The sequence below is a fragment of the Schistocerca piceifrons genome, chromosome 1, assembly GCF_021461385.2.
Source record: "Schistocerca piceifrons isolate TAMUIC-IGC-003096 chromosome 1, iqSchPice1.1, whole genome shotgun sequence".
Lineage (NCBI taxonomy): Eukaryota > Metazoa > Arthropoda > Insecta > Orthoptera > Acrididae > Schistocerca > Schistocerca piceifrons.
Window position 1 is genome coordinate 367,527,256 of NC_060138.1, and position 13,874 is coordinate 367,541,129.

At 39.7% G+C, this 13,874-nt stretch overlaps 2 protein-coding genes across 7 annotated transcripts in view; one reads left to right on the plus strand and one right to left on the minus strand.

Moving 5' to 3' along the window:
• The window catches only part of LOC124710380, a 192,561-nt gene extending 183,770 nt beyond the window's left edge, over positions 1-8,791 (minus strand). For all 6 annotated transcript variants that reach the window (XM_047240922.1, XM_047240921.1, XM_047240920.1 and 3 more), the window contains exon 1: positions 8,560-8,791. In XM_047240922.1, coding sequence (XP_047096878.1) covers positions 8,560-8,712 — 153 coding nt within the window. In that variant the 5' untranslated portion in view covers positions 8,713-8,791. The remainder of the gene's footprint in view (positions 1-8,559) is intronic.
• Positions 8,792-12,735: 3,944 nt separating this feature from the next.
• LOC124802739 (zinc finger protein-like 1) overlaps positions 12,736-13,874 on the plus strand; it is a 37,985-nt gene continuing 36,846 nt past the window's right edge. The window contains exon 1 of the mRNA XM_047263725.1: positions 12,736-12,982. Coding sequence (XP_047119681.1) covers positions 12,881-12,982 — 102 coding nt within the window. The 5' untranslated portion in view covers positions 12,736-12,880. The remainder of the gene's footprint in view (positions 12,983-13,874) is intronic.

Below are 13,874 nucleotides of genomic sequence, written 5' to 3' on the forward strand. Positions count from 1 at the left end.
CTGGACCATGATCAACAGCCTCTGGTGGGGGTACGGAGCAGCCCAACGATGCACTACTTGAAATCTGTGATGTGCACCATGCTAGTGGCAGCAAAAGTGTACTAATATATGGGTTACTACTAAAAATGTAAATAACTGCTAATCTCAGGAATGAGAATATGTGCAGGGGTGCCAGAATTTGAATTCTGAACCCATGAACACAGTGTTGAATGAAGTATATGTACTGACAACTAGAGATCAAATTTTTCTGGGCTACGTATATTCTACGTGAATGAACAGAGCTGCCTCGGCATAGGTGTCTCGGTTATAGTAAACAAAAATAAATACAGTAAACATGCTTTCATATTTTGGTGTCACTGACTATAGAGATTATCTTTAAAGTGAGGACAGCATCACTTAGTTTTCAAACAAGAAAATCATTTCACTGATCTTCACTTCTAAAAAGGTAAAGGTGTCAATTTTTTCTGTGTTGGACAATGTATGAAATGTGTTTTGTTGAGTTAACTGACAATCTTTTCTATGTAAGCCACAAGCTGATGCTTGTCCACAGAGACTAGGACAAGTTTACGTTTTGTGACATGTACAGATTTATGCTTCTTTAAATTCTGAGCTAATTGGCATCTTTTGTATCAGACAAATAGTGCATCTAGGACTGAAGATATTACAACACACAGAGAATGGGACCAAGTACAAAAAATTGGCAAGAGCCAATGATTGCTGAGTCATTAATATGTAACACAAGAAATTATACTTGTAACAATATTCTGAAAAGCAAAGTTGCCACTCACCATATAGCATAGATGCTGAGTTGCAAATAGACTGCCACAAATACAGCTTTTGGCAAGTAAGGCTTTGTCAAAATTAGATATCAAACACACACATACACACTCACACAAACGTAACTCACACAAACATGACTGCAGTCTCAGGCAACTGAGGCCACACTGCAAGCAGCAGCACCAGTGCACGATGGGAGAGACAACTGGATGGAGGTAAGGAGGAGGCTGGAGTGGGGAGGGGGGATTGTGTGGTAGGGGTGGGGGACAGTGACGTGCTGTTAGGGAACACGCAGGGACGAGGTGGAAATAGGGTAGGGCAGCCACGTGCAATCAGGAGGTTAGGGACGGCAGCAGAAAGGTGGAGAGAAAGTGGGGGGGGAGGATAGCAGAAAAGGAGAGAAGTAAAAAAGACTCAATGCGATGGAGGAATGAGGTCTGAGTAGTGCTGGAATGGGAACAGAGAAGGGGCTGGATGGCAGAGGACAATGACTAACGAAGGTTGAGGCCAGGAGGGTTATGGGAACATAGGATATATAGCACGGAAAGTTCCCACCTATGCAATTCAGAAAAGCTGGTGTTGGTGGTAAGGATCCATATGGCACAGGCTGTGAAGCAGTCACTGAAATGAAGGATGTCATGTTTGGCAGCGCACTCAGCAACAGTGTGGTCCACTTGCGTCTATGTGAGTCTGTATGTGTGTGTTGTCTAATGTTGACAACGGCCTTACTGGCTGAATGCTACATTTGTGACAGTCTTTTTGTTGTGCCTATCTGCGACTCAGCATCTCCACTATATGAAGAGTGACAACTTTCCTTTTCACAACATCGTTACTTTCCACCCTGGATTTTCCATTGTTTGAAATTATACTCATATCACTTTTCCATTAGGCACACCCAAAATTATTTCAAAGCCCATGGAAGATTCTCCTCCAAACTTATGAATTGCTATATTCCTGACAATAAGTGCTATGTCCATCTGCAAAGCTAAGTACTTCAATCATACATATTTCCTTTATAGACATTTTAGATATCAATGGCCTTGCCAAGTGGTGACACCAGTTCCCGTCAGATCATCAAAGTTAAGTGATCTGGGGCTTGATTAGTACCTGAATGGGTGACAGTAGGGTCTGCCGAGTGCTGTTTGAAAGCATAGTGTACTCAGCCCTTTTGAGGCCACCTGGGGAGCTGCTTGACTGAGAAGCAGCAGCACCAGTTAGAAAAACTGACAATGGCCAGAAGAGCAGTGTACTGACCACATTCAGTGACACATATTGGCTGGGGCTGACACAGTGGTCCATAGGTACTGTTGGGGCTTCTGAGGCCTGTTCAGAAGTAGTTTAGTTTTTAATTTTAGATATTTTGGATACCACATTAAATATTACGGGAACAAGAAATCCAGTTCATTACTTCTGAAAGTGCCAAAGAGAAACTGGAGCTCTCTGAAACTAGACTGGGTGTCCTAAGAAATATAGTTTCATTCCAGACAGGTTATTATATTTCAACTTAGAATATGTCTGGGAATTTTTTATGCTACAGACAGATATTTGCAATAACATGTGGCAGTCCTGAAGATCAATTCAGCTGACTTTTGTAGACAGATACAACACACATATTTGTCCAATAGCAGCAAAAAGTATTACATTCTGTATCGAACTATAGTTAAGAGTGGAACTAATTCATTTGGGTTTTTGGTTTAAAATATCATGAGGCATCTATGGGACCAATGTGTCCCATAAGTAAGAAAGCAAGGAAACAGTGGGTTTCTCCTAAAAATAGAAGCATCAGAGAGGATGTACGATAGACCGCAGAAAAATAAAATCAACAATAAGTTCTATAGATTAAAAATTAACACTGCTGAAATAACAGAAAATTTGTTTCTGTTTCCAATAGATAAGTATGAAACAGTAAAAACAATCAAACTTTCAAAAGCTAAGAGTACCAATAGTATTTCTAATGTAATTAAAAAATTATACACTGAAGCATGAAAGAAATTGGTATAGGCATGTGTCTTCAAACACAGAGATACATAAACAGGCAGAATACAGCGCTGCGGTCGGCAACACCTATATAAGACAACAAGTGCTGGCACAGTTGTTAAATCGGTTACAGCTGCTACAATGGCCGATTATCAAGATTTAGTGAGTTTCAGCATGGCGTTACAGTTTGCGCACAAATGTTGGGACACAGCATCTCCAACGTAGCAATGAAGTGGAGATTTTCATGCATCACCATTTCACAAGTGTACCGTGAATATCATGAATCTAGTAAAACATCAAATCTCCAACATCACTGTGGCCAGAAAAAGATCCTGCAAGAATGGGACCAATGATGACTGAAGAGAACTGTTCAGTGTGACAGAAGTGCAACCCTTCCACAAAGTGCTCCAGGTTTCAATGCTGGGCCACCAACAAGTGTCAGCCTGTGAACTACCTAATGAAACATATTCGATATCGGCTTTTGGAACCGAAGACCCACTCGTGTACCCTTGATTACTGCACGACACAAAGGTTTGCTCCTCACCTGGGCCCATCAACACTGACATTGGACTGTTGATGATTGGGAACATGTTGCCTGGTCAGACGAGTCTCATTTCAACTTGTATTGAGCGGATGGACGTGTACGGGTATGGAGACAACCTCATGAATACATGGACTCTGCATGTCAGCAGGGGACTGTTCAAGCTGGTGGAAGATCTGTAATGGTGTGGGACGTGTGCAGTTGAAATGATATGGGACCCCTGATACTTCTAAATGACTCTGTGAGGCGACACATGCATAAGCATCCTGTCTGATCACCTGCATCCATTCATGTCCATTGTGCATTCTGATTGACTTGGGCAGTTCCAGCAGGACAGTGCGACACCCCAAAAGTCCAGAATTGCTACAGAGTGCCTTCAGGAAGACTCTTCCGAGTCTGAACACTTCTGCTGACCACCAAACTCCCCAGACATGAACATTATTGAGCTTATCTGGGGTGCTTATGACATGCTGTTCAGAAGAGATCTCCACCCCTCATACTCTCATAGATTTGTGGACAGCCCTGCATGATTAATGGTGTCAGTTCCCTCCAGTACTAGTTCAGAGATTGGTCAAGTGTATGCCATGTCATGTTGTAGCACTTCTGCATGCTCACGGGGACCCTATGCGATATTAGGCAGGTGTACCAATTTCTTTGGCTCTTCAGTGTAAATGTTATACAGTAGGACCATTTACTTTATTAATAAAAGTAACTCTGGAAGAAGATATTTTTCCTGAATGCTTAAAAAGAGTAAAGTAAGTTAATTATAGAAGGAAGGTAACAAAACAGACACCTTAAATTACAGTTCCATACTGGCTCCAGCTGCCAGAGACTGTGGTCGTGTGTGTGTGAGAGTTGCATTTTTGTGTGTGTGTGTGTGTGTGTGTGTGTGTGTGTGTGTGTGTGTGTGTAAGTTGTCTATTTTTGACAAAGACCTTGCTGGTGAAAAGCTAACTTTCCAACAGTCTTTTTGGTGTGCCTTTCTGTTGTCTATTTTTGACAAAGACCTTGCTGGTGAAAAGCCAACTTTCCAACAGTCTTTTTGGTGTGCCTTTCTGTTGTCTATTTTTGACAAAGACCTTGCTGGTGAAAAGCTAACTTTCCAACAGTCTTTTTGGTGTGCCTTTCTGTGACTCAGAATCTTCACTATATGGTGAGTAGCAACTATCCTTTTTATTATATTGTTTAATTCCATAACTAGAACTTATGTCTTGTCAAAAATATTGAAAATAATAATAAAAAACCGTTTACTTAAGCTAATAGGCATACAGAACAGCCTAAGTGAGGCAAAGTATGGTTTTAGGAAACGTGTGTCATCTAAGACAGCAGTTGCTAACTTTGTATCAATCATTTCAAAGAGTTAGATAAAAAAGTGAAAGTTTGTGGTTTGTTTCTTGACTTTTCTAAAGCTCTTGATTGTGTACGTCATGAGACGTGTGTAGTAACTTTACCATTATGGTGTAAGAGAAAAGTAAGCCAATCCTGTATAATTTTTTGTGAAACATAGATTACAGTGTCATGAAACTAAATATTGTACATCAGCAGAGAAGGGGGAAGAAGGTTGCTGCATCTGGCTTACGACGACAATGGACATGAGGTTGAATGGTCAGGACTTTTGAGTGGGCATCTAAGGCTGCCATTAAATGACAGAATGAAAATTATGTAAAATAAATATATTTTGGTGTACAGAATACAAAGTGCGTGCTTAGAGTGGTTTAGGCCAGTTTAGGATGATAAGTGGGCAATGGAAGGAGAAACAGTTCATGTTAAGTTATGCTGGCAGCCTGTCATGGAACGCAGAGCCAAGAAAAACTTCTGTTCTGCCTGAGGTCTGGATCACAAAAGAGCAAAGCAACTGTCTTCTGCACTGCAGAATCCTCCAGCATCCACACACGTGACATGTATCCCACACACGCTATTGGCTAAAACCGATGGCGTGAATTTGCTAGCAGTTTCAGAGGGCTCAATGTGTCTCTAGTCAGCAGCTTTAACTAAAGAGAACTGCCTTGGTTCTGAAAGGTAGGCAGCTTGTGTCACGCAGACACAACCAAAGTTGCTCTGGGAGAAAACTTGCAAAGATTTGACCGAGGTATTTGAAATAATTTTTTTAAACCAGTTCCCTAAATAATTCTCGCCTGGCTGCAACCCTGTGCAATATAAAATCCAATACCTGTCTTAGACCTCTTTAAGTAGATAACATAGTTCAGTATCTGGACCATTTATTTTTGTCTGGTACATAAAAGACCTAAATGTTGTTGGAGGAGTTATGCTGACTATACTTGTCTTATTACTTGCTGTTACATCATTAATGAACTTCAAACACAACTCTCTCTGAGCATTGAAAAGGCAAATAAATATTTCTATAGCAACAATATGTTTATAAATGGAAGCAAAACAATGTAATTGCAGGTACATGCCACCAGAGTAGTTCACACTGATAGCTTTAGACTTTATGTTGGAAATTCAGCCCAAAAGATACAGATTCCTGGATGTGGTACAAGACAGATACATGACTTGGAAAAATCACACAGATAATATTTAAGAGACTTGCTCAGGATAGATTAGCATGCAGAGCTGCATCAGATCAGTCTTCAGACTGAAGACCACAACAACGATAAGATTTACTCAAACTTAGGCTGTAACACACTATTCATTATGAAGAAAATGCCTAGCACTATAAATGAAGACATTTTATTAAAAATGTACTAAGGCCTCATATACCCATATTTAGCTTACTGCATTCTGGTCTGCTGTTGTACTACAAATGTGCATATACCATGGTTATTACAGCTTCAAATGAAAGCCACAAGATGTAGCACGAAAATATTTTCTAGTAATTCTCGTAGAAACAAATTTAAAGTTCCCAAGATATTAACAATCCCAGCAGTTCTGATACAGGGTGCTAAAAAAAGTGTTCCATATCCTGAGAAACAGAAGAAAGTCCAGTGAACATGGTTCCTAAAATGCATACCTTAAGAGCTATGAGTACCTTTTCAGTTTCACTACTGTGAAATACATCTCTTCTACTGCAAGCTCTTTGCTATTACAAACAACCTGTAGAATGCAGTAAAGTAATGAGAACATATTCTGTTACTGTGAAATGGCATAGCTTCTAATGTAATCTGTTTGCTATTATAAATGACCTACGCTTCTGAGTCATCGCTAGAGGAGATGCTCAATATGGTGTACATTCATAGTAAGCCACACTTCTGGAAGATGTCTTAAGTAATCATGCACCCTCCGGAAAACTCCATGCTGGTCACAGAGGTGGTGGCACCCATTGCTAACACATTCCTCTAGTGTCTGAAGTCAGTAACGGAGCTTGCATACACCAAAGATTTCATGTGTCCCCACAAACAAACACTCAAGGGATTATGGTTGGAGAAACAAGCTGACCAATGTACTGGACATCCCTAGACAATCCATCGCCCACTGAATTTTTGTATGAGGTGTTCTGAGACATTTTAGAGAAAATGGGCTCATGTTCCACATGCATTAACTGCATCTCCAGCCACTGTTAAAATGGTACCACCTCTAGTAGTACAGGTAACTTACTCGATAGGAAGTGAAGATATCTTGCACCAGTCAACCTGTTTGGCAATCAGCAATAATTCTTGCCCATATATTAATTGAAAATCGGTACTGATTCAAGTGAATTTCAGTATCAATGTATCAGCCAGTATCATTGATGGTCATCTTACTGCGTCGTACATTCTTCTGTAGCACTAACAGGTCCCTTATATCTGACATTCCTATTGAAGGTGCTCGTGGAGTTATTGGAAGATTTGCCACAATCACTCCATCAGCAAATGATGTTCCAACATGAGGGCACATGTGCACATTTTGCACCTGGCATTCTTGAACATCTGAAGTAAATGTGCAGTGAAAGGTGGATAGCTTGAGCTGGACCAACTCCCTGTCCATCATGATTGTCAGATTTGACTCTCTCAATTTTTTTTCTTATGGGGCAGTATGAAGAGTTGTGTATAAGACTCCTGTATAGTTGGAATTTGATCTCCTTGCACGAGTTCTGGCAGGAATAGAAATTATTTGGCACACAACAGAGTTTGTGGACCTTGGTTATGTAAGCACGCACCACTGATACACCTTGCAACATGAACAGCGTGGTCACCCGGTGGATCAGCTGCTGTAAAGCACACAGGTCTCCACCATGAAGATGGTAATTTGAAAGTGATCTTGTCATCAAACTTATTTTATTTCTGGACATAGTCACTTATCAAAACTTTAACCACTAAGCCTCTTCTACAATCACTAGAAGCCTGTGGTAGAAATTGTGAAACAACCTGTATATGCAAATATTATTCTTTGTACAACTATAATTTTCTTTACATAATTTGTAAGCAATTACACATTCTATAATGTATTTCCTGGCTTGTATCACACTGTTGTCGAAATGTTCAATGGTCATATAAACAAATAAAAAGAAGCAAGAACATTTGGAAGACTAATTTAACTTTCTTTTAACACTAATTTTTGTACCACTGACGGCCTCAAAATATGACTGAACAGTGTTCAAATTTTATGAGAAGCCTTGAGATAGGATTTGTTTATGGTAGTGCCTCACAACTTCCAGAATTGCTCTTCTGATCATCAAAATTGTTTTGGCTGTAATTTTCAGACCTTTGGCACTTAATTTTGTAGCTGCTGAGTAACAGGTGCTGTTTCTTAGCAAACATACCACATCTTTTGTGTACTACAGTGAGAGGATGGGCAGCTCTCTACCACTTGCACTTTTTTTAGGTTACAATACTACAAATTTCTGGGCAAAATAATGGGATGAGTAAAGGTAGCCATTTACCAAACTGTGGAGACAGCGAGTGGTGAACAAGCTCATAAATTAGATCCGTAACACAGATTGCAAACATTAGTTCACCTGAGCACAGAGACACACACGTTGTATACCTGAATTAGAAAGAAAGTTCATAAACTGGGATACCATAATCCGTCACTTGTTTATGTGCTCATCTATCACAAAATGCCTCCATAATTGCAATAGGGAGATACTGTAGTTAACTATCGCTTCATCCTTACACCATGCAGATATCTCTCAAAATGTCGCAGCCTAAGCTTGATTAGTATCATAAACTTTTGATCTTTACATTTATGATAGCAGACATCACGTTAACATCTATATTTAGTAAGAACGTGGTCTCTACATAATATACGTTGTATCACAGACGGTAAACTTACGTATATAACATAATTTGTTATACTACGACTACTAATCTGACATGTCATATCACCTGGATCATTTGGGCGATAATTTTGTTTTCATCATTTTCCTCCAAGACGAAAACCATGGGAAAGGTCCCAACAGTAAAGAGAGTAGTACTGCACGTAATTTCAAACATTTCGGTGTCACTATTACAAAACGTTGATACAGTGTCAGCTGTCATTCATTATCATCCCCTTACCCATACACTGCAACTCATTCTCCCGCGCTCAAAACTTAACATAAACAACAACAATACAGAGAACTTCAGCAATGCGAAGACACATCACAACGTCGCATCGTAAAAGTTCTTCCTTATATATCGAACTTATATATCGAAAACTTGTACAGGTAACCCTCACCACAGCTCGAACAGCTAACTAGCATACAGCCCGTTTACATGGGGCTCCCAGAACCGGATTTCGTAAACCATTTTCCCAATTCTGGGTGGTCATGTAAGCACTCCAAAATCAATTCTGGAAATCCGCTTATGGTTGCCGGTTTGCCAATTCCACAATCGGTTTTCGCTCCCATGTAAAAGCAACCGGTTTTGAAACGTGCTTGGGCTGTCAAGTTTCGTCTTGTTTTTAAAAATTTTCGGCTAATATGGAAGGAGTGGCCTTCTGTACAGTGAAGGATAAGTAGAACTATTAGACTGAAGCTGTTCATACCTCTTCTAATTAAAGAGAAATAGCGATCGTGCTGACTAAATCATGAACTATAACAGCGTTTTCCAGGCGACATGTAAAAACGACAGCGAAAAACGGTTTTCGAAATTCTGTTTCCGTCTGTAGGAAGATGTGTCGCGCGATAACGTTGTTCTGTACAACTAGCCTGTGGACAAACAGTACTGGTGTAATTATCAGACACGTTAAATGCCATTTAACTTACTGGTCTCATGTAGCTTCTCCTACCATATTCCCAGCAACTTCATCAACTAAAGCAACAGCAAAATATTCTCATTTAGTGAAATTTATTCGACAGCGCAGGTTTCGACTCGTTTGCATTTGTACGTGATTAGAGAGCGCTATATCAAAATAAAATGACTTTTTCTTCATCTGTGTAAGTGAATCAGTACTTCAGCGGCAGAAATGTTCTTAAATCTTATGAAATGAATCTAAATACAGGCTTCAGCTATTCCTTTTAATACCGATTACAGTTAAATGAACACAGCATTTGTGGAAACGCAAAGTATTTCAGCAGCATTATAGTGTGGAATATGAACTTACTGTACTTCAAATTACTGCAAAATTGTCTGTATATTAAAGGGAATTTGATTTCGTGACATATCATCGGGCACCCACCACATTACCCATACACTTCCACCGAAGTGAGTTTTCACTACTCATTATGTCACACCCGGTACATAAATTTTGCACTTGTGCACTTTTGACACCTCTCTCAGTTTGGTGCCCCAACTGGCCACTTGTGTCGCTTGAACCTTAAACCAGTTCTGCTTCTCTCGAAGGTTTCAGGCGCTGCCATCGCGCCTATGTAACGAGAACACCGTCACAGCCCCAGACGTCAACGGTTTCTACTCCTCGTGATGATGGCAGAGGCAGTGTCGAAACCTCAAGTACTTTATTCAAAGTGATGCGGCTTATAAACAGAGAAGATTATATTCTGAACTCAAGAATATTCAGTCAGGTCCTGTGAGCATTTACTGTATGCCATTCCATTCAGTTGATTCCTGCTACGTGCAAGATGGTGCTACAATGGATGTTTGGGGAGGGGTTTGGGGGCATACTGGCGGATTACCAACTTGATGGGTCGAACCACCATTGTAATGTTGACTGTATGAATGAATGATAGGTTGGAATATCATATTGTAGCACAGTACGACCTTCTAATGTCCTTGGTAGTGAAGAGATGTGTCTGACATTTGTCTGTGGATGACACTTACCCAGAAGAGAGTATACAGTGTATAGAAACTACATTATCCCGCTTGCGACTGGAGACATGACACACTCTATTGGACTAAGAATGCAGGTACTGTCAATTCATAGTGTCCGGCGGGTACAATATTTCAGTATGTAACCCGAGGATGGTGACACGTGTGAGTGCCGAAAGTTTGTGTCTACTGGACACTGTAAACTGACAATACACCTGTGAATTGTTTGATTATCTAGTAAAGTGGGAGAAATGGGGAATTACATGGTCAGCATTGATTACCGATAAATGTCTTGTTTTATACCATGAAACATCGTCAAACTTTGGGTTTTCTCGTCTGTTTATTTTTTAGTGGGAATGTGACTATTTGCATGCATATTTACAAGAATTTCTATGTTGGTGCTAGCGATGTAAGCAAAAAAAAGGACTCAGTCAAAATTTTCCTTTTGTTTCCACATTCCTTCCACTTGAATCCAGAATCCCAAAATAATGTATAGTCTTCCTAATGTATCAGCAGATCATGGAAACTCGTTACTTCTCATTATTACTATGAAGAGCATTGGCACATTAGAAGCTCTGTGCTTGACTCACAAGGAAGCGTCACAACAATTGTATTTTTGTAATTTCTTATTTATTTATGGTACATGAAGTTCAAAACTCAAATTTCAGTTTCCCAAAGCAGTTCAATGCAACCCTGAAAAATTCTTGTGAGTGTTGACACTGCAGTTTACTATCCATCTTTAATAGACGAGAATAAGATACGTTTTCTGACAAACAGTGTGGTTCTCTGGCAGAGTGCTCAAATGCCATTTGAGAAGCCTAGTATATATTCCCTGTGGATTCAAATTTTTAAACAAAGTTGCCTTTTCGATGAGCATTTCTTTGAATATGTAAAGAAAAAGTCGGTAATATTGGAAACTGTTTTTTAATATAAAAATCGTCAAATATGTGCTAATTAAAACATCTAATTGTCATTTCTATGAAAAATGCACATCATCTTATTTCTAAATAAGTAAGTAAATCAAAAGAGGCATCAACTTGAAGACGATTTTGAACAGCCTAGTGCTTTACTACATATCCTCATGTTTGAGGTAGTATGCATTGCCCTTCTCTGAACTTTAAGCTTACTTACCCAGCCAGTTATAGGCGGACCTACAGTTTAACATACCTTGCAAACCATAGTAAATCTCTACGATTTTCACACCAACAGACATTGCCAGAGGTGAAAGTAGGATAAGTGACATAAAAATCCTAGGATTTTGTTATTTCAGGTGAAATTATACTATTTTTAGTCAGTGCTTCATTTTATTTCATTAGCTTTTGAACTACTTTTTGTTACTTCCATAGGCTTCCATCGCTATGAACTGCCCTCTCTTTCTTGCGGTCTTAATAGATCGCAGAGGCACAAGAAATAGTCTCTGAATTAAGTACTGTTCTTTGTCAAAGCAAACCAACAACGAAACAAAACCGGAAACAAAATAGATTTAAAAAACTAGTGAATACAACCCTTCAATAAAATAAAAACCGAGAACATCAACGATGAATAAGGAAATCCAACACAGAAAAACTAAGTAAGGACTAAGGCAATATTTTTCGGACGGACAATAACGCGGGCCACTGGCAGCTGTGAGGCAGAAAGTAAGGTTGGTTGGGTTGTTTTTGGGTGAGGAGACCAGACAGCGAGGTCATCCGTCTCATCGGATTAGGGAAGGACAGGAAAGGAAGTCGGCCGTGCCCCTTCAAAGGAACCATCCCGGCATTTGCCTGGAGCGATTTAGGGAAATCACGGAAAACCTAAATTAGGATTGTCGAACGCGGGATTGGATCGTCGTTCTCCCGTACGCGGGTCCAGTGTGCTAACCACTGCGCCACCTCGCTCGGTAGAAAGTAAGGAAAGCAGCTTTCCCACTTCTCATCTCAGGCCTCACAGGCATTCTTCTCCCGCTGTCTGCTGTACCTGTTTTCCTTCCACCACTGATGCTGTTCATTTACAGTACCTAGTGATCCCATTCTGTACCTTGAGAGAACCGGCTTGGGGTACAGGGACTACGGAAAGATAAAAATACTTTCTCTACACACAGTCTATAAAGTGCAGTGTTGAATGTAGAAAGTTTTTGATCAAGATCAACTTATCACTTTTCTCGCTTCACCTACGTCCTCTGCACTTTCGTTTTGTTTTGACACGTCCCATTTCACGATGTTCCACATCGTCGACTTACGTTTGTCGATACATTAGCACTAAACAGTAGTATCTGTCTTGCTTTGTTTTTGTTCCAGTGCTATAAGTAGGTTTGTCTTTGCTGCTTAAGGACTGGGAAGGGTTTGTCAGGTGTTTGTTGTATGGACGTGGCCCGGTAGTGAAGTTGTCGAGTGATGAATGTTTGTGTGATGTTGCTCCGTTTGTAACGTGTGTTTATGTGTATTATAGTGAGTTACATTGCATTTGAAGTGCCTTAATAGTTATGGGTCTCTGCAAATGTCCAAAACGAAGAGTAACGAATCAATTTTGTTTCGAACACCGAGTAAATGTCTGCGAAAATTGTATGGTCACAAATCACCCAAAAGTAAGTGCGAGCTGCTACAAAACACTGACTGAATTACCCATGCCTTAAATACGAGCTCTTACACGTAGCAGTTGCTTCACAAAATAGCAGAGTATGACATTTCTTGAATTACGTTCAATATGGAATAAGTATTTGAAGGAATTTAAGTTCTACATTGAAAGAAATTTAGAGCCTTGAGGTTTGCCGACGACTTTCTGATTCTGTCAGGAACAGCAAAAGATTTGGAGAAGCAGTTGAACGGAACCGATAGTGTTGTCAGATGACCATCAACGAAAGTAAATCAAGGGTAGGCCTAATGGTAGCCTTTGTAGTCTTTCAGTTGCATCAGGCGATTCCTAGGAAATTAATTAGGAAATGACATTGAAAATAATAGTGAATTTTGCTATTTGGGCATCAAAGTAACTGACGATAGCCGAAATAGAGAGGAAGTAAATTGCAGATTGGCTCTAGCAAGAGGAACATTTCTAATAAACAAGAATTCATTAACATCGAATATAAATTTTAAACTAAGGAAGTATTTGCAGAATGTATTTGTCTAGAGTGTAACTTTGTAAGGAAGTAAAATATTGTTGAATAGCAGTTCAGACAAGTAGAAAACAAGCTTATTAAATGAGGTATTGTAGAAGAATACTGGAGATTGAGTGAGTAGACTGAAAGACTGAATAATAATGAGAAATTACTGAACCAAATTTAGGAGAAAATAAATTAGTGGCACAACTAGACTGATCCAGTTGATATGATACTTTATGAGGTATAAATGAACTGTCTATTGTTATCTGATGGAAGTTTATATGGGGGTGGGGGGGTGTAAAAAATTGTAGAGGTAAACCAGGGGATGAATACTGTTACAGCTTACTCAGGACAGACTACCATGGAGAGTTACATCAAACCA